This window comes from Mesocricetus auratus, unplaced genomic scaffold, assembly GCF_017639785.1.
Source record: "Mesocricetus auratus isolate SY011 unplaced genomic scaffold, BCM_Maur_2.0 Super-Scaffold_100691, whole genome shotgun sequence".
Taxonomy (NCBI): Eukaryota; Metazoa; Chordata; class Mammalia; order Rodentia; family Cricetidae; genus Mesocricetus; species Mesocricetus auratus.
This window is the reverse complement of record NW_024429267.1, coordinates 28,688,322-28,707,795: the sequence shown is the minus strand read 5'-3', so window position 1 is coordinate 28,707,795 and position 19,474 is coordinate 28,688,322. Positions and strand designations below refer to the sequence as shown.

Below are 19,474 nucleotides of genomic sequence, written 5' to 3'. Positions count from 1 at the left end.
TCTCCAGCCATTTGTAGCAGAGACCATGCTAAGATTTATAAAAGCCCATTAGGAGCAGCTGCCCTCAGGATGGAAAAGGAGCTCATGGTCTTCTGCTATTGAAGTCTTGTCTGAGGAAACGCACCACTTTTGTTGAAAATGAGCTGGACCTTCCAGGACTATGTCAATTTAAAAATCAATGGCAATTAAACCACGTCCTGCGTTCAGGGGACAGAGTTGTGCTGGACTGGAACTCACCGTGTAGACCAGGCTGGCCTGGAACTAGCAGCTGTCCTCCTGCTTCTGCCTTGTAGGTGTTGGGATCACAGGAGGGTGAAAAGAGCTTCAGTGGGCCCTTTCTAAGCAGAATGTGCTCAGGGAAGTGGGAGTCATTGATATATTTTAAATCTCTGAAGCTGTGCCTATGCTTAACCAATGGGGAGTTTTCTTACAGAAATTTGATTTGATTTTTGAATTTTCCTATTTCAGATTAGCTCATGCTGTGATTCTCTTCCATTTCACTCTCCTCTCCAGTTGAATTTAATGCAGATATGGCAGGCATACACAGGGTGGCTGCAGGTGGTGAGGAGAGCCTACACTCGCCAGCCAACCTTGGGGCATGAAGGCTGAAGCTTCCATTCCCTTTCTTGGAAAGACACTGATGTGGCCTATGGTTGGTGTGGGACGCATGCCTGGCTCACGATCCCCTTGAGGTCTCTACAGAACAAGGTGGCCAGTGAGGGGGAGGAAAAAAAGGGGACATCCACACTAATGCAACCATTCCAAACACAGCAGAAACAACAGAAAACAAACAATCTGCTCAACAAAATGGCAACAAAGAGTGCCTTGCCTGCAGGCTGTCTAGGATGGCCTTCCTGGCCTCCCTAGCAACTGACATCAAGTGCTAAGGCCCAGGGGTGGCTTTTCCTTCAGGGGAAGCCTGTAGGCTATGCTTGCTTGGGGTTCAGGGCTAGAGACAAGATCCGGAGTTCGGCTGGAAGATGCTGTCTGCACATCTCCTTGCACAGCCTGCAGAGGGACTGCAGTGGCTGCTGTGCAAGGCAGTCCTCTGCAGCCTTGGATGTCCAAAGCCAGATTGTTATTAATACTATTTATTATTAATATTATTATTATTGTTATTTGATGATTGCATAATATTTGCTCATTGTAGGAATTTTAGAAAAGATGAAAAATTATTAAGAAAAATAAAATCTGTCTATAAAATAATAACAGTATTAGGGACAGTAAGGGGGTACATTCCAGATATTTATATAGTCATTGGTCACTACACAGGCATACATATGTATTTTTAGAAACTGGCCAAGGTACTGTTAATATTTGTGGTCTTCATTGTATGTGAAGTTTATAGGAAAATAAAAGTCAAAATAACCATTGAACTTGCAAAAGTGATGGGTGTTATTAATCATTTAGGGGGAAGTGTATAGATTCCTGCAAGTTACTTTGAAGTATATAAAAAATCCAATGTCCTGATTATGGATAGATATGTGATCAACTGAATATAGTAAACCATTAATGCTAGGATGCAGATGGTGGTTACATGAGTGTTTACAATAATATTCTTTCTACTTTGCTGCAGCTCTGAGAATTTGCATGATAAGATATGGAGCTAACAAAAGTACTATTTCAGAAAGAGATTTATATTTAAAACTCAAACTTAACTGCTATTTACATTGTAGTGCACATCTTCTTTCATTTTAGTTTCTAGGAATACATAATTTCACATCATGAAGATCTTACTTTGTGCAGATTTATTTTCACATTCTTTTACTCAGTAGTGTATCTTACTTTTATTGTGAAAGTTTTATATAATTTTAAGTTAAGGCATCATTTATATGCAGTAAAATCCATACTGCTAAGTGTATAATTCTATGCACTTGATGGATATATTTTGCAGACAAAACTACCAAGGTGTAAACTATCATTGTGGATGATTCCTCCATGCTCCCCACATCTTACTCCTGGGACCTCCTGATCTATATTTCGGAATGGAAATAAAATGGAGTCATATAGTACAATGCATAGTCTTTTGAATCTGTCTTCTTTTGCTTCATGCTTTATTCACATTGCATATCCTAGCATTGTGTTCATTTTTAAACTGATAAATTGCATTATAAGAATGTACATTTATGAAATTTCATGTTCAGTAAAGCTCATTGTGTAGTATAACTTGTTTTATTTATGTATTTCTTATTACTTGGATATTTACAATATTTTTTGATGTTATGAATACCATCATTGCGTCTCATTTTCATTGATTGTTTCTTTGAGGTAGATTCTTAGGAAAGGTATTGCTAAATTACATGTAAATATTTTAAAGCCCTGAGACATTTTTAATTATTAAATATGCTTTTCTTTCGTTTCTTTAGATGGTTCAGAAAAGTCTGGACTTAGAACTCTGTCACTGTTTTTAACTGTCTCTCCTCTCTTTCTTTTCTGCTGTTGTTACTATAGAACTGACTTGTGTTCCAGTGCAGTCAGTGAGCTTGCAAATTCTAAATAATGGAGGCCAGTCAGGAAGCTTCTCTCTTTTTGGTGAAGATCTTAGAAGAACTGGACAGTAAGCAAAATGCTGTTTCCTATCAAGACCTGTGCAAGTCACTATGTGCCCAGTTTGATCTGTCTCAGCTTGCCAAACTGAGAAGTGTGCTTTTCTACACAGCATGTTTAGACCCCAACTTTCCAGCCACGTTATTCAAAGACAAGATGAAGTGCTCTGCAAATAATCAGCAGTCGAAGAAGATCATGGTGGCGGCAGATATCGTGACGATCTTCAACCTGATCCAAATGAATGGGGGCACTGCCAAGGAGAAGCTGCCCACAAGTTGCCCCAAGGTGCGCAAGAAGGAGGCATCTTTTGAATCTTGCAGGTCGGACACTGAGGTGTGCAGCCCGACAGTCTGTGAGCCTCTGAACTGTGAGCTAGGCGAGAGGCCCTTCAGTCGAGGCTACCCCACCAGGCAATCATCCAAATGCCGGAAGAGGGATTGCAAGGAATGCCCACAGTTTGTCCCTGCCTCTGAGCCCAACTTCTTGTTGGGTGTCAGCAAAGAGGTGAAAAACCGCGCGGCATCTCTGGACAGGCTGCAAGCTTTGTCCCCATATTCCGTGGCCAGCCCTCAGCCCTGTGAGATGCAGAGGACCTATTTCCCCATGAATATCGAGAATGAGTCCATTTCAGATCAGGACTCGCTGTCCATCAGCCAAGGCATCAAGGAGCCCTTCATCCCCAGCGAGGAACCATTTGTGGTTCAGTCCTGTGTTCAGAAAAGGAACATCTTCAAAGAAGAGTTCCACAATCTCATGACTGTATCCCCTAGTTTGGTTGGTCCCACTAACAAAGCAGAGGGGGATCATGGGGAGACGCAGACTCAGAAGGAATTGCACAAGACACCCTTCTTTAACCACAGCTTTGAGATGCCTTACCACAATCAGTACCTGAATCCAGTGTATTCTCCGATCCCTGACAAAAGGCGGGCAAAGCACGAAAGCCTAGATGACCTCCAAGCCTCTACCTATTTTGGACCCACTCCAGTGATGGGAACACAAGATGCTAGGCGCTGTCCAGGAAGGTCCAGTAAACAGACTCCATGGCCTGCCAAAAGTTGGAGTCTGAACACGGAGGAAGTGCCTGACTTTGAACGGTCCTTTTTCAATGGAAATCCCTCTGAAGAGAAGCTACGCTATCCAAATTCTGGTAGCCAGACCCCCACTTTCTCAGGCCCAGACAGGCATTCAACTTACCTGGTGCCAAAGGATCAACAGAAGGTTCTCCCTGCTGGCTATGCAGTGAAACCAAATGGACTCAAATCTAAAGAGATCTCCTCCCCTGTTGACCTGGAGAAGCATGAAGTAGTCAAAAAGTTTAAAGAGAAAAGCATCAGTTGCACCAGTAGGCAGCACAGCTCTGACACCAGTAGCGTGGGCACCCAGACAGAGCAGCATGTGCTGGATCCCCCAAAGTGTAAGGACTTGTGTACTTTGGGTCAGTTCAAGTACAGTGACAAGCATGCCACGAAGCAATCGGATGATGACTCAGAAATAGTCAGCGACGACATCAGTGATATTTTCCGGTTTCTTGATGACATGAGCATCAGCGGCTCCACGGGAGTGATACAGTCATCCTGCTACAACAGCACTGGCTCCTTGTCTCAGCTTCCGAAGTCAGACTGTGACAGCTCTCCAGAGCATAACCTTGCCAAGATCACCAATGGTGTCTCGGGCAGCAAGGGAGACAAGTGCAACCGGCCTGAAAACGTCCACCGTTCTGAAGAAGAGCTGAAGACCAGTGTGTGCAAACTGGTTCTCAGGATGGGTGAGATCGAGCGGAAGCTGGAATCACTGTCAGGGGTCCGTGAGGAAATCTCCCAGGTCCTTGGAAAACTCAATCAACTGGATCAGAAAATGCAGCAGCCGGAGAAAGTGAATGTACAGATTGATCTGAACTCCTTGACCAGTGAGGCCCCTTCTGATGACAGTGTCTCTCCAAGGGTCTTCCGTGCACACAGTGGCTCCCATGGGCCCAAGTTAGAGAATAGTCCTGACTGGTGCTGCTCCGACGCCAGTGGAAGCAATAGTGAGAGCCTGCGTGTCAAGGCCTTAAAGAAAAGTCTCTTTACCAGGCCATCGTCCAGGTCCCTGACCGAAGAGAACAGTGCCACAGAGTCCAAAATTGCCAGCATCTCCAACTCTCCCAGAGACTGGCGAACCATCACTTATACCAACCGCGTGAGCCTCAATGAAGATGAGATAAAAGATGCAGGCTCAGGTGATAATAAAGACTGGCATCGGAAATCCAAGGAGGTAATGGAAATTGAAGTTCTCACTATTGGTCTCAGCATTGTCACAGCCTCAGATATGCCATGCTGGTGACTTTGCCTTGCTGGTCCCCCATCCAGAATTGGCAGGCTCTGCACATTTAGAACAGAGAGGGCAACATGGGCAGGCTGTTTGTTCTGCCAAGGTGCCAGTCAGTTGGGTGGAGCTCATGCTGTGATGCTGCCAACAGTAGACAGCACAGTTGGGATATTGGGCAGGTGGTGTGAGAAGGATTTCACAAAAGGGGGAGCACATCAAGGCAGGCAGGCATCATCAAGGTTATCTTCTTGTCCTTGCTGAAGCAGTAGGATCTGCACCAGGCAAACATGAGAAGCGGTTTGCAAATGTCCTTGCTGATAGGTCCCCTGTATGAATTTTGTTGTGTGCATGCTGTTGCTTTTGAAAATAGGAGCCTTTTCACTATAAGATAGTTGATTACTAAGAATAAGGAAACACTTTCATTGTTCCACCATGAAAAAGCAGCCAATCAAAACAGTCTCCTTTTCCTCTTTAGTTGTCTCTTTTTCCTCTGTAATAGGTGCTCCACACTTCTCATGTGAAGGTTACCTTTGATCATTTACCACAGACATCACTCCACCACACTGGAATTCCTGTTCAGATACTTCCTTTTTCTGTCCTGTGGTGAAAGGGACTGTTCCAGGGGACATGCATCTGATTTCTTCACTCTAAATGGGGTCCAATGTCTATGCCTGACAGAGTCTATGCCACTTATGCTTCTACTGTCATTGGGCAGGCCGTTAGCTGCCCTCCCAGGGTCTCGGAGGACTAGATTCTTAGGGGAGGGAGTAGTCAGGGTAGGGCTCAAAGGTGTTGAGCCAAAGAAGAGGTATGGTTTTCCTAAGTGATGTCAAGAAGGACAAATTTGCAAAAATGGGTTTGAATTCAGGGTCTAGAATGTGGGGGAAGAGACAATTGATGGAACATTATTATTATTTTATCCCAAAGGAGCCCTTGTATCCCATGGTGCTCTTTTCCCTAAGCTGCTTGCCACAGACACCAGACTAAGGCCAGATTTCTGGAGCCCAGGGTCTTATATAACATTGAAGAATGGCCGTAAGAGAGGACTCACATGGTTAGGTCCTTTGTAGTATTAGAAAACTACATTAGAAGTCAGCCTGACTTCTAATCTGTGAAGTGCCAATACTTCACCAAACCAGCAGGACTAGCTGCAACCTTAAATACAGTCCACTTGAAAAGCCTTACAGCAAGCTGCTACTGTTTGAAGTAAGCCCTCTGTACTGTATGGCTATTTTCATTCTGACTTCTCCTCTTGTCATTCGCCACCTCTTGTTGATGACCCTTGTTGGGCTTACCAGCTTTGGTCACTGTTTCAACTTTGGTCCAGTGTCAGAAATTGCTGAAGACCAGGCTTTCCAAAGGACCTGTCACCCTGCCCAGGTCAAAGTCCTCCAATGTCATATTATATGTTATCTTCTTTTGTGCCTAGTGTTTTTTCCTTCCTTTCTGTTGTGGGGTTGGCCACCGCTCCAAGAGTTTCCCCAACAGATGAGCTCCCCAGGAGGCATGGCTTACACATGCTCAGTCTAGCTTCCAGCTCTTATGTATCTACCTTTTGTGATGTCTTTTTCATCTCTGCCTTGTTTACCCTTTGGTATCCTCCAGTCCAGTTTTCATATCCTGCCTGGGGCTTGCAAACCAACCCTCCATCTCCCGCTTTATCTTAAGGGCTACCTCTCTGTTCAGGTCCCTAAAACTACCATCTACAGGTATGCAGTGCCTCTTGTTTCCAAACCCTTTGCAGATTTTCTTTGCCTCAGCAAAAATCTCTAAGTTCTTATCCAGGCTTTTGAATTCTTTGTGTGTGTGTGTGTGTGTGTGTGTGTGTGTGTGTGTGTGTGTGTGTGTGTGTGTATGCGTGTCTTGATGAATACACTTGTATTTCCTCAAAAATGTTATGGCTATTCACTCAGTCACCTACTTAGCAAATACTTTAGTGACTCTTATGACCAGACTTTGTTATATGATCAAACTTTTTTTCATAATTCCTATATCAAGATTGTCTGGTCTACTTCCTCCATGCTTAGAATAAAGTGAGAATGGCAGGTGCTGATCTGGGCATTCTCAAGCCTCTGTGTCCTGTGCACTCCTCAAGGCCTCCTCATTCACATGTATCTAGACACTTCTACAGGGACTGCTGCCCATCTCTTACCTTCCACTTTCAGCTCTCTTTGTTCAGATGTCCTGGGGGGAAACATTTACTGAAACATATAGATCATGTATACACATACTGACTACCATCCTAGAGTATAAGCCCATCAGTAGTCGGAATAGGCCTGGCCCTCAATGAGATGTTCTCAGAAGTGTGAAATGGTTCAAAATCCTGGCTCTGTCATTTCCCAGCTGTGCAGCATTGAGTCTATCTTTCAACCTCTCTGACATGATCTTTCACATCCAAATGGGGATAATTTCAGTTGTGATGCTGGAATGTGAACAAGAAGCTGATATGAAATGCTGCACATCTACCACTAGACCGAGTGGTGGATATTCAGCCATCCCAGTGGAGACCACTAACATTATTGTCCTGGGAATTTCTGCTGCCCCCAGCTTTTTGCAAGATCTGCTTCCATTAGGACTGGGGAGGAATAAATGAACAGAGTAAATAGAAGCAGTGTAGCCTCTTTAAAAAATCCCTGGCCTTGATGAGTCAGAAAGCGAGAAGGAACCCCATCTTCTTGCTTGATTTACCTCAGCCTGTGTCTCTGTCAGTAGCCTCAATGACCTCAATGGATTTCAATAGCTGAGCGGCGTTACTTCTGGGCATGAGCTGGTGGATCAGGTGTGCTGATATGTGCTTTTAGCCCATGTGTAGGTGTGTGATAAACACACTCACAGTAGCACACATCTGCTCATCATGTGTTCATTTGTCACTTCATGCTCTTCTTTTCCTCTTTCAATCGTTTCATACAGAATGCTTTGCTTCCTTTCTCGTACCCCTAGTCCCATATCATTAGTTTCCATCCCTTGGACAAATCGTGGTGCACTGCCCTATTTATTAGTACCATTTTGTTGGAGCCAGGATGAAATGACAAGCAAGCTCTTCCCTTTCCTGGGAGAAACTCAAAGTCCAGCGGAGGAGGCAGGCTGGAAGACAAGCAGCTACAGTTTAGTGTGGCAAGTTCTGGCTGAAGGGTCTGTACACAACCCTCCACGATCACAGAGATAAACCCAGTCCATTTGTGAGGGAACACTGGATGGAGGGTCATCTATGTGAAAAACCAGTGGCCACCAGACGGATATGAAAAAGATCAGAGGTCCTGACCGTATGGGTTCACTGGGATCAGAGTAGCTGGGGATGTGTCTCCATAACTGACATCCAGCCTTGTTAGAAACATCCACCTCCACACAGCTGCTCAAGCTCGTCTTTTATCTTAAGTGTTCTGCAGACACCTTGGAAAGGGCCGCATGTCATCATGGACAGTCACTAGACACTTCCATGTGGGATTTCCAGCTTGGCGTTTCTCTTCCAAGGCAGTCTCTCAGCAGAGCTTTAAGTAATTCCCTGAAGAATGACCTGTGTCTCTTCCTCACTGAGTCCAGGTATAAAATGGGACAGAAAAGAAGGGGTATTACTATACAAGTGTCAACCAAAGACTTCAAAGCTAGCTGATTAGATTAAAAACCCCTCTTGGCTGTGTGTTCTCAGACAAATAATGGAATCTATCTGAGCTCCAATGATTGAGTGCACAAGAGGAGTTGACTGTGGTGAAGACGGTGTACGGATTGGCTTATGAAGAACTTTCTCTAGGTGTGGAAACGTTTGCTTTCATTAGTAATACAGGATTTGAAGCTCTCTTTAAAGAATGTCTCTCCAATAGGCAGACTTTCTATGGGTTCATAAGTCAATCCATGGTGCTACCTGGGTGTCTACTGGGATCTCATTGATAAAAAGCTGGGTGCCTGCTCAAACCTGATGGCACCTCTGTGGCTTTTCTGTATGTTTCTGTGCTCCTCTGCAGGCAGACAGGCAGTATGATATTCCCCCACAGCACCGACTGCCCAAGCAGCCCAAAGAAGGCTTCCTGGTGGAGCAAGTTTTCAGTCCACATCCTTACCCTGCCTCCCTCAAGGCCCACATGAGGAGCAACCCCTTATATACAGACATGCGACTGACTGAGTTAGCTGAGGTTAAGCGGGGCCAGCCTTCTTGGACCATAGAGGAGTATGCTCGGAACTCTGGTGACAAGGGCAAGCTGACAGCCCTGGACCTGCAGGTGAGCCTCACTGTTCCCGGGTGGGAGGAGCCTAGTCATGGGCTGTGTGGATGACTTAAATTTGGCCACTCCCTCAACCTTCAATTTTCCCGGGTCCATGCCATAGAACTCTGAACTTTAATAAATCAAGAGAGCAGAGAGGTGTTGTTGTTTTAAACAAGGGGAATTATACATTGCCTATTTGTTTGTAAGCATTTAACTACGAGGATGCTTGATGTATTTATTTATTGGCCATCCTATTTGCTAATGATGCATTTACAACCAAGTGCAAATGCTAATCTTTGCTCACAAGACCTGAGCCAAACTGTTTAATGAAACACAAGCTGATTTCTCCTTCCATATGTAGCACGTGGGATAAGCATGTTTGTGGGAGCCAAGCTATGGATTATGTTTCCATATGGAGCCGCCCCAGGTAAGAGCCATCCCTGGAAGGTCTATGAATGCCATTATGGCTAGAGGGCATGCTTTTTTGTTCACTCACCACAGGGCTGGGTTTTGGCTGCACTTTTATTTTGGTGGGCAGCTCTAAGTGGTTCCATTCACGGCACGTCTGTCTATGTTTCTACACCACTGCAAAGGAACCACTGTGGTCACCTGTGGGCTTAACCGTATGGAAAGAGAGGGGCCATAGCACCAAAGGGATGAGTTATCTCCAGACAGCCTGTGCACTTGGAGCATGTCTGTAGGCCCACTGTGGCAAGGCTCTTATGCTATGGCCTTTCTCTATAGAAGAGGGTGCGGGAGGGGCAGCATGTGGCAGAGAAGAGACAATGGGTTTGGGCAGCGCCAAGACCTAATCCAAACCTTCTTAAGAGCACTTTGTGACTTGGAGCACCTGTTTCACCTGCTTCAGCTTTGGTCCTCTCACCTGTGACATGGGCATAAAAACATCCACCTTAATGGCACTGTTGCGAGAACTGAAAATAATATACATGAAGACCCTGGCACTGACTGGCATTGGAAGGGGTGGCATGTGGGAGTTGGTAGAGGATTCTGTAGTCAGTCAGTGTACATAGTTCTTTTCACACCCATCTTTTAGTTAGTTCCAGGCACAGCTGCCTGTGAGGCAGGCCTTGCTCTGACCATCTGCAATTTATAAATCAGGAAACAATGGAAGCAGGAAGTTCAGTGAGTTGGCCCATCAGACAGGTCTGGGCAACTGGACAATACGTCTCCTGTTCTTCCTCTTCTCTTCCTCTGTAGTATTTCCATTTGCTGTTTCTAGGAGTTTAACAGTACTTAATCTCAGACAAACAGATTGCAATCAGAAGCAGACACCCACAGCTAAACACTGAGCTGAACTCCTGGAATCTGATTGCAGAGAGAGAGGAGTGATGAGCAAAGAGGTTAAGACCAGGCTGGAGAAACCCACAGAAACAGCTGACCTGAACAAGCAGGAGCTCATGAACCCCAGAGTGAAAACTGGGAAACCAGCTCAGGACTGATCCAGACCCCCTGAACATGGGTGTGAGTTAGGAGACCTGGGCAATCTATGGGACCTCTGGCAGTGGATCAGTATTTATCCTTAGTATATGAATGGACTTTGGGATCCCATTCCACATAGAGGGATACTTTCTCAGCCTAGACACACCGCCGGACGGCTTTAGGCCCTGCTCCAAATGATATGACAGACTATGAAGATCCCACAAGGAAGGCCTCACTCTCCTTGGGGAACAGAAAGGGGATGGGATAGGGGTTCTGTGGAGAGCAGGGGGAGGGGAAGGAGAGAGAGGGAACTGGGATTGACATGTAAAACAAGCTTGTTTCTAATTTAAATAAAAAGAAGAAGAAAACAGAAAAGAAAAGGATTGCAATCATACATGTATATCCGGAATCCTAAATGATAGCAATTCAAGGGAGCCATTCCTGGAAAAGAGGTCTGTGGTGGCAGCAGGAGCACCCTAAGCTTCCCCTCACCCCTCCTACTCTATGTAATAGTATCTCCACACCTGCCACTTGTCCATTTGGGCTGCTGCCTTCCCTGTCATCCTCCTGATGACAAACAGGTTACACCACGACTTGAGTCTCCCACCAGCAGACTTCTCTGCCACTCTGCTGTATGTTGTGCCCCTCGGACAGTGTGCCTTAGGTTATTAGAAGCTACTAGCCAGAAAACACCTAGAAACAGCCCAACAGGTTGCAAAAACCAATATTTCACCATGCCCTGGAGACTGACCTTGAAAACAGATTTTGAAAGTTTATGGAGAGAGAGCTGGGGGATTTTGTATCTATAAACACATGCAGTTTGAATGTGCCAGGGTTTGAAAGCATAAAGATAAAATTAGAAAGGATAAATTAGAAACGGACATTTGGGTTACAGAGTTTAGGCGACTCTACTAACAGTGGAAGGACAGATTATCCAGCGCCATTGCCTGGCGAAAAGCAGAGCAGACAGCGGAGGCAGGTGGGGCAGTGGGGCACCGGCTTATTTGTTTGCATTGCTTTGCAGAGGTAAAAATGCTGCTCCAGGTTAGCTTTGGAACAGATTTCCTGGGGCCCATTTTTGTCCACCGAGGGGGTAGGCACTGGTGTAAGCCTGGCTTTATTTTCATCATTTGGCAGGCCTAATTAACAAGTGAGTTTGTGTATGGTGTCTCTGGGAACCTGGGTATTACCTCTCTGTGCTGTGGTGCCATTACAGCTTGAAGTTATTGAAAAAAAACTAATTAAAATAGTTTATTTCACAGGCCCATAGCGAAGTATAGATAACTGTGAAAGGAGGAAATTTCTCTCTCTCTGAGATGGAGGGGAGGTGACAAACCACAAGATTTTCTGTGCCCTGTGTGTTTCATCTCTTCTGGGCCAGCCCTGGGAAATTGGGGGAAAGCTGCTCTTTCCCCCAGACAAGCCATAATGACCAGAGCTTGTCTGTGTGTGTGTGTGTGTAGGTATATATACACATGCATATGAATTGTGTGTGTATGTTGCATTTATGCATAAATGTATGTAAGACTATGTTTGCATATGTGTATATTTGCACGCATGTGTATGGGGGGTTATAGTTCTAAATAGCAGAGCTTAGTCATTGCAGAACTGTTTAGATCAGTTCCAGAGAGAGGCTCCTAGACTCCAGCAGTGAACACTAAGCCCTAGGAGTTTCTTACAAAGACATTTACAGGCTTTCCCCACATCAAGGATATTTTGGTTTATATTAGGGGTATCATGGGTGGCCAGCATTGCCTTCTGTCCTTCTATATAGTTTGACGAATTTACAAACATTGTTGAAGCCAGCCTTACTAAGTTCTTTTATTCCTGCCACTGTACAATGTTGTCCAGCTTGCCCATCTTACCCTCTGGAGCACCAGAGCGGCTCCAGATGGTTTGTAAATGGATGTGCTCGACTACTCTGATAACCTTACTTTTGGACATCAAACTTAGCATTTCACATCATTTTTTATATGTCATCAAATGTTATCTTCATTTGATTTACTTAAATGACTTAAAAATAGAAAACTCATTTGGAGTTGGAGGACTGTATAGACAGAAGGCCAGCTGGAACTGGCTTGCAGGCCACAGCCCATGGACTCCTCCCCCAAACAACAGGAGGGATGGAATCTCGAGACTGGATGGCAGTGAGTTGCCAGCACCTGCAGCAAGCTGATGGCATGCCCAAGGGGATGATGGAAAGGGGACCATTCACCGTGGTGTGAGCAGCTTAAGGACCAGCAATAGCCAGTGAAACACCCAGGGAGCAGACTGAAGAACCTGCTACCTCTCTTGGGTCTGAAGATCCAAGAGCAGGAGGCTGTTTATGAAATCCACCATAGCCCACAGCTCTGCAAGTCAGAGTCCAGGAGAACCATCACTCCACCTTTCTCTGCTCTGACTCCTTTATGACAGAGCCCACACTGTGGTCCCAGTGGGCACAGAGCAGGGTGCAGAAAGAAGGGCAGGTGGACAGTGCTGAACATGATTTAGGGTCATGCTACTCCAGCAACAGTGTGCCGCAGCCGAGCTTTCTTTGTGCTGCAGGCTTCGGGTCTGCTTTTGATTTTGATCTTGTATGTGTGACTTTAACGCTCTCATGTTTATAAAAGTTAAGCAATCCAAGAACCCTTCTCACGATGGGTATTTGGTTTTGTGATTTAGAGATTTAAGTGGCCTCACTTGGGACTGTAATGTTTGTCTCTTTTTTTGGTGACATGTTACTAAATGCTTATCATAAAGCAAGAACATAGCTATGCTTCATGGAAATAGATTATAGCCATCAATGTGCAATGGGGTTCATGGGAAATGTAGGCTAAATGTGATACTTCCTCTGCAGACAATGCAATAATATTGGATAGGCATTTGCTGTAGGAGCTGGCTTTGGGGGAAAGGCCACTTAGTCTAGGATCATCAACAACACAGGTCCAGGGTGGGGACAGTCTGCCATGGGTCTGCAGTCCTTTACTTTGAACAGTGTTCTAACCTGCTCATGCAAATGCTTGAAATGGGAATATTTTACATTTTTATTGAGCTAGAGGTGCCTTTGATTTTCAGTAGAAGCTATGAGAAATGGGCTGACTAGAAATGATAAGATGGTCTTGCTTCAAGCAGATCTGTTCTGAGAGGTCTGTGGTAGAGAACGTTTTTCAACGATTTTTTTTTCTTCCCTTAAGGTAGAGCCAACCTACTCTTGGTCACATATCCTTGAAGTTGAGTCTTGTCTTGGCCATTTTGCTTACTTATACAGAGATGACCTCTGGGTTTTATGTCAGTTTTAGTGAGGGGGGAGCCAGTGCAGTCTATGGTGCATGGATGGGTCTCTGGAGGCCTTTTGCTGGCACAGACCTGGTGGGGAAGCATCCTATGATGCTGTTACCTAGCCACAGCTGCAGACAACTTTTAAATGTTCCAGGAGTGGAAATCGCCAGGATGTCTTGGACCAGGTTTCAAGTATTAACTGTATTTCTAACATCTCTTTTCTTTTAGACTCAAGAATCTTTAAACCCAAACAACTTAGAATACTGGATGGAAGATATTTATACTCCAGGCTATGATTCATTGCTAAAACGGAAAGAAGCTGAATTCAGACGAGCCAAGGTCTGCAAGATCGCTGCTCTCATTACTGCTGCTGCATGCACGGTCATTCTTGTCATTGTTGTGCCCATCTGCACGATGAAGTCCTGAACCTGTGGACCCAACATTACATGCAGCTCACAACCTTCATTGTCTTCTTCTGGATTTCAAAAGCTCACTTCAGTGTGGCTACAGTTTGTTGAAATAGAGAAAACAAATCCCAGATGCTTTTCTACAGAGCTGACAAACATTTTCAGAGAGTATATACTCTAGAAAGAAATATACCTAGCTGCTAAACTTAGCTGTAGTTAGACTCTGATATATTTTTAAAAATATAATATCTTTTCCCATGTAAGGAATGCCATGGATTATCAGTATATAAAATTGAATATTTCAAGCAAAGAAAAAAAAAGAAGACTAATTGGCTTCTTTCAGTATGATAATGATTCATGGTGGGCATTAAGTTATGCAGAACAGATCCAGTACCTGCTCTTTGGAGGAGCTGATAGTTGCACAATCATGAAAATGCCAAGGAGGGGTGGAATCAATTTCCTTAACACTCTAAGATTGTTGCTGGTGAAATAAATGGAATTGTGTCCACCAAGAATGTGGCTTCTCTTCGGCTTTTATCAAGGGCTATTGACTGCCTTCTTGCCCTTATGTCACTGTCACTGTAGAACATCTGAATCTCTGCTATTCTTCCTAGCAGCATTCTGAGCCTTCTTCTTGGGCCCAGGCAAGAAGGAGCTGCACTTCCACGCCAAGCATGATATACAGTGTCCTCTTTTTGCAGTATGGGCCAAGATACTCAGAATAGGCCACGCTCCTGTTGTCCCCAACATGGTGTGGGGAAGCTTGCCTGTTGGGGTATGTTCAACATCTGAAGGTCTCAGTCACCCCAAAGGATGTTCTGTTCTTGCTCTGGCATGTGGTTCTGTTCCTTGATTTTCTAACTCTTGGTGAAACCCGATGCTCTACTATAAAGAGTTTGGAACTTGTCCTTGTGCCTTGAAGAGCAGAGACAATGGTGACACTTTGACATTTTAACTCTAAACCATTGTTTCCATCCACCACTGGTACCAACCATTTGCAGTGGCTTTAAAAGGAATGCTTATTTAATAATGTAATAAAGGCACTAAGGTCTACTCAACTACAACATCTACTCCAGAATTTTGAATATTCGTCAGCAGTGCAAAAAAGCATCTATTTAATCATCTATCTACATGTCTAAGTATCTGATTTCTGTTTATTGTCTTCACTGCTAAGTAAATTGAGAGCAAGATTTTTCCAAGTGTACAAGAAGCTGTTGTAATTTTATTAAGAGTTGATCTCTGTTTCTACCTGACTGGTGCTTTGACAATAATTGGCAGAAAGACTCCTTATCAACATCTGTGTCTAATGTCTTACTGCAAATTAAAGAAAAATGATTGACAGAATCTAGAAACCTTAAATTCATTTAATAACAAACTGGCATATACATACATTTTAGTAGTAAGGATAGTCACTTTGAAAAATGTACACACTTTCTGCAAGTGGAATTTGAGAAGCCTTTTCATTTCTAAAGCAATAGGAGTCCACTATCCATCCTAAATAATTCCAAAAATGCTGAGCTTGCTGCACCAGATCATGTTGTCACTAGTGAATCTTATGATGCTAACAGATGACGGATGAATTTTCTCACTTGTAGGTAGCCTTTGTTTTTAGAGGTCTTCATGGTATCTGTTTCTATTGACATGTTATGTTTACTAATGGGTCTTCAAGTAGGTGACTGAAACTTAAGCCTTAGAATGGAGGACTTGTCATTGAAAATGAATACACACACACAGACACACACACACACACACACACACACACACACACACATGCACACATGCCCGCATGCATGCATACATGAACATTGTCAGAATTTTAGTCTTTTGGTGCTCTGTTTTGGTTTGGGCCCTTCAAATAAGGTTGTTTTCTTCCCTTTAAAGAGGATACAGTGTTACATTCTTTGGAGTCCCTGTCGCTTCTCTTCCTTGTTAACAATGACTGTACCACATTCTGAAGTCACCATTCTGCCCCACACCACAGATGAAACTGTCAGAGAGTCAGAGATAGCAGTTTTCAACTTCTTGATCTGTGATTTTAGGAACAGAAGAGATGTACTCTACCAGAATAATAAAAATGTTGTCAAACACAACTCCTCCATTTGACAGATGGGATTATGGGAACCAGATGGCACTCCCTTGATGAAACCGCTGATATAATGAAGCCAATGACACTTCTTCCATTGACACTGCCCTAGGGTAAACTAATTTCTAATGGGCCCTACGTGGGTCATGTGCCTAGCTACCTAGAGAGGGCATGACTATAAACCTAATTCAAACATAGAAGTCAAAGAACCCTATAGAGCTTTCTAATACCCTTTTCTTTCTAGGGAGGTAGCCAAAGAAATACAATCTTACTCAAAATCCAGTATAAGTCCAATTCAATGTTGTCACATAATGAAGGCATCTAGACCCAGTAATAACCCAGGAGCCAGATCATGAAGGGCAAAGTAAAGAAGGAGATTTTCTCTGGAAAGCAGCTATCCTCCATCAGGTAGTACTGGGGCTGGTGTTGAAGGACCACGCTTTTGCCATATCTATGAACTCATGGATGCCTGGAGTCTCAGAATCCATAAAAGATTGTGTTTATAGTTAGATCTCTTTCTTGTTGACCACAAACTTGCTTGTCTTAGATCCCAGGCCCACCCTAGCTTCCCCAAATACTCAATTTTCATAATGAAGTGAGACAGTTTACTTGACACAAAGTATATATCCCTTTGTATAATATGTTCCCCTCATTTCCTTGTTGCAATGCACTGCCCCCCTTCCCCGGTGATGGTAACTGACTGGCCTTCTGTACTGAGTGCCATCTTCTTTTACTCTATAATTCTTTACAGAAAATACATATTTTGCACCCAAATCTACAGTCACTTCATGCTACAAATTCACTTCATTTTGGTTGGGTTTCTTCCTTTTTTCTTTTCTTTTTTCTTTTGCACTTATAACACTAATCAGATGACTTTATCATTGAAAGGATTATTTTGCAATCAGATGTCTCAATCCATGATGAAATTCAGAATCATTTCATCCTTTTTACTGATCTAAATTTGTTTTGAACACAGCCTTGCAGAAAAGCAACCACCAATCAAAGGAAATTTTTAGCTCTCTGCTATCAGGAATTTTATTCTAGCATTCTCTTGTTTAAACTACTGTTACAATAAAGCCAATCACACATCATCCGCCGCCAGCTAATCATAAATTATTTATTATTTTAGAGCATGCAGCCATATGAATAATACCTGCAAGGCCAGCTTAATAGATATGATAAAAATAATCAGTGTTCTGAATATCTGTACTATTGTTGCCATTGTCTTAATTCCTTGTGACACCTTATTTGCTTATATTACTGCACAAACCCCTCTGCTAATGGTTTAATGGTATGAGAATATAAATGTTGGAATTCAACATGCTTCCTACTATTAATATAACCAACCTACAAGAATATTGTGATCAATTGTGTGAATACCAAATCATTATATACTGTATATTGTACTACAGAAATTTGTATTTTAAGGCAAAGATTTGAGTAACTATTGGTATAACTGAAGAGTATAAGATATTTATTAAGTACAGTGAGAAATAAAGTAACCTTCCTTATTTATGCCTTATGAACAATTGAGTGTGAAATGTAAGGCAAAGTTTTATGTGAAGACCCTAAAGGGATGGGTTTCCTTGAAGGCAGGGATTGTGTCTTTCTATGTTTGTTCTGTACAGCTCTCAGCACACTCTTGGTGCTTGATAAATGTTATATAATACCAATAACTAAGCACATTTTTAGATCTTTTTTCAAATGGCTTGTGTAAAATTTGGTTAATGTTGGTTTGAAGCTATCATGTAAAATCTGCCTCTTCAAATGTAATCAGAATAAATGGAAATATGCAGTAACTTGTAATGAGATTTTATTTTATCCATAAATTATAGGGTTCAGGTTTATGAACATGTTACAAGCTGTCCATCCTGATTCTTTTCCTCAAATTGAATGATTCTGAAGTAACAATCAAAATATGTGTGCAACCTAGTCCCCCCTCCTGCTCCTAGTCCCTCTAAAAACTTGCAGAAAAATCACTACCAATCGCCCAATTATGTTGTATGTGCACAATATCTCCACAGTTTCCAATTGTCTCAAAAACTCATGAATACATGACCATTTATCTATTCTTTCTACTCATGAATGGGTATTCAGATCCAACCTTCAAGAGTACTATGGTCAATTGGAATAATCAATACATGCTATGTGTTATACTACAGATTTTTTTCAAGGCAGAGAGGTACATATTGGTGCTCCTGGGGGAAAGGGCTTGGGAGTATGAATATTCTTGATGTACTCTTTCTGTAACACATAGGAATGCTGGGTCCTAAACTGAGACATTGGTGCTCCTGGGGGAAAGGGCTTGGGAATATGAATATTCTTGATGTACTCTTTCTGTAACACATAGGAATGCTGGGTCCTAAGCTGAGACATGCTTAGATGCTAGGTTAGGACAGAGTGCTGAAGACTGTCTATACACAGTTCCTGGGTTTGTATGTGGAGGCTCCATTTCTACATTCTTCTTAACAAGGCCCAGAGTCTTTTTCATTCCATTGAGTATTCAGTGGTATATCACTGTTTTCAAAATAACATTTCCAGGCTGGAAAGATGGTTCAGTGAGTAAAATACTTGCTGCATAAGTCTGAGGACATGAGTTCAAATCCCCAGAACTGATATAAAACTCCGCATGTTAGAAATCAGTCCCATTCCTCCTATAATGAGATGGGAGGTAGAGAAAGGTGAATCCCTGGAAGCTCACAGGTCAACTAGCCTGGTGTATACAGGGGTAAGCGACAAAGACCGTGCCTCATACAAGGTGAAAGATTAGGAATGACATCTGAGGTTGTCTTCTGACCTATACATGTGCATTGTGACATGCATGTACTTGTACACACAAACCCACACACACACAATGAAATAAAGTAACATTTTTCTATTTGATAATGAAATTTGCTGATTTTGTGTTTATTAGCTCAATGGATATCCTGTTTTGTGAAATGTTCCTTTATATATATTTAAATGATATGAAAATAATTTTTATGATAGCATACAAAACAGGTTTTACTATGGCACTTTCATATTTGTCATTGGAGTGTGTTCCCATTATTTCTTTTCCCACTGTCTTCTGTGTGCCTTGTCCCACTCAGGCTGGTTTTCATAAGGTGTTCTCCTCCTCTCTTGATCACCTTTCTAATTTCATCACACACACACACACACACACACACACACACACACACACACACACACACACACATATATATATATATATATAATGATTTTTAAGTCAA

General features: G+C 43.0%; 1 protein-coding gene across 2 annotated transcripts in view; it reads left to right on the top strand.

Moving 5' to 3' along the window:
• Positions 1-18,043, top strand: part of Minar1 (membrane integral NOTCH2 associated receptor 1) — a 32,338-nt gene extending 14,295 nt beyond the window's left edge. Inside the window, exons 2-5 of one of the 2 annotated variants that reach the window (XR_005874856.1) lie at positions 2,452-4,800; positions 8,814-9,068; positions 9,415-9,480; positions 13,983-14,093. Coding sequence is in view for 1 of the 2 variants with exons in the window: in XM_040740090.1 (XP_040596024.1) it covers positions 2,500-4,800; positions 8,814-9,068; positions 13,983-14,180 (2,754 nt within the window). In the remaining variant the exon portion in view is untranslated. Of the gene's footprint in view, positions 1-2,451; positions 4,801-8,813; positions 9,069-9,414; positions 9,481-13,982 lie in introns of both variants that reach the window. The other variant, XM_040740090.1, reaches the window with a different exon arrangement.
• The last annotated feature ends 1,431 nt before the right edge of the window (positions 18,044-19,474 follow it).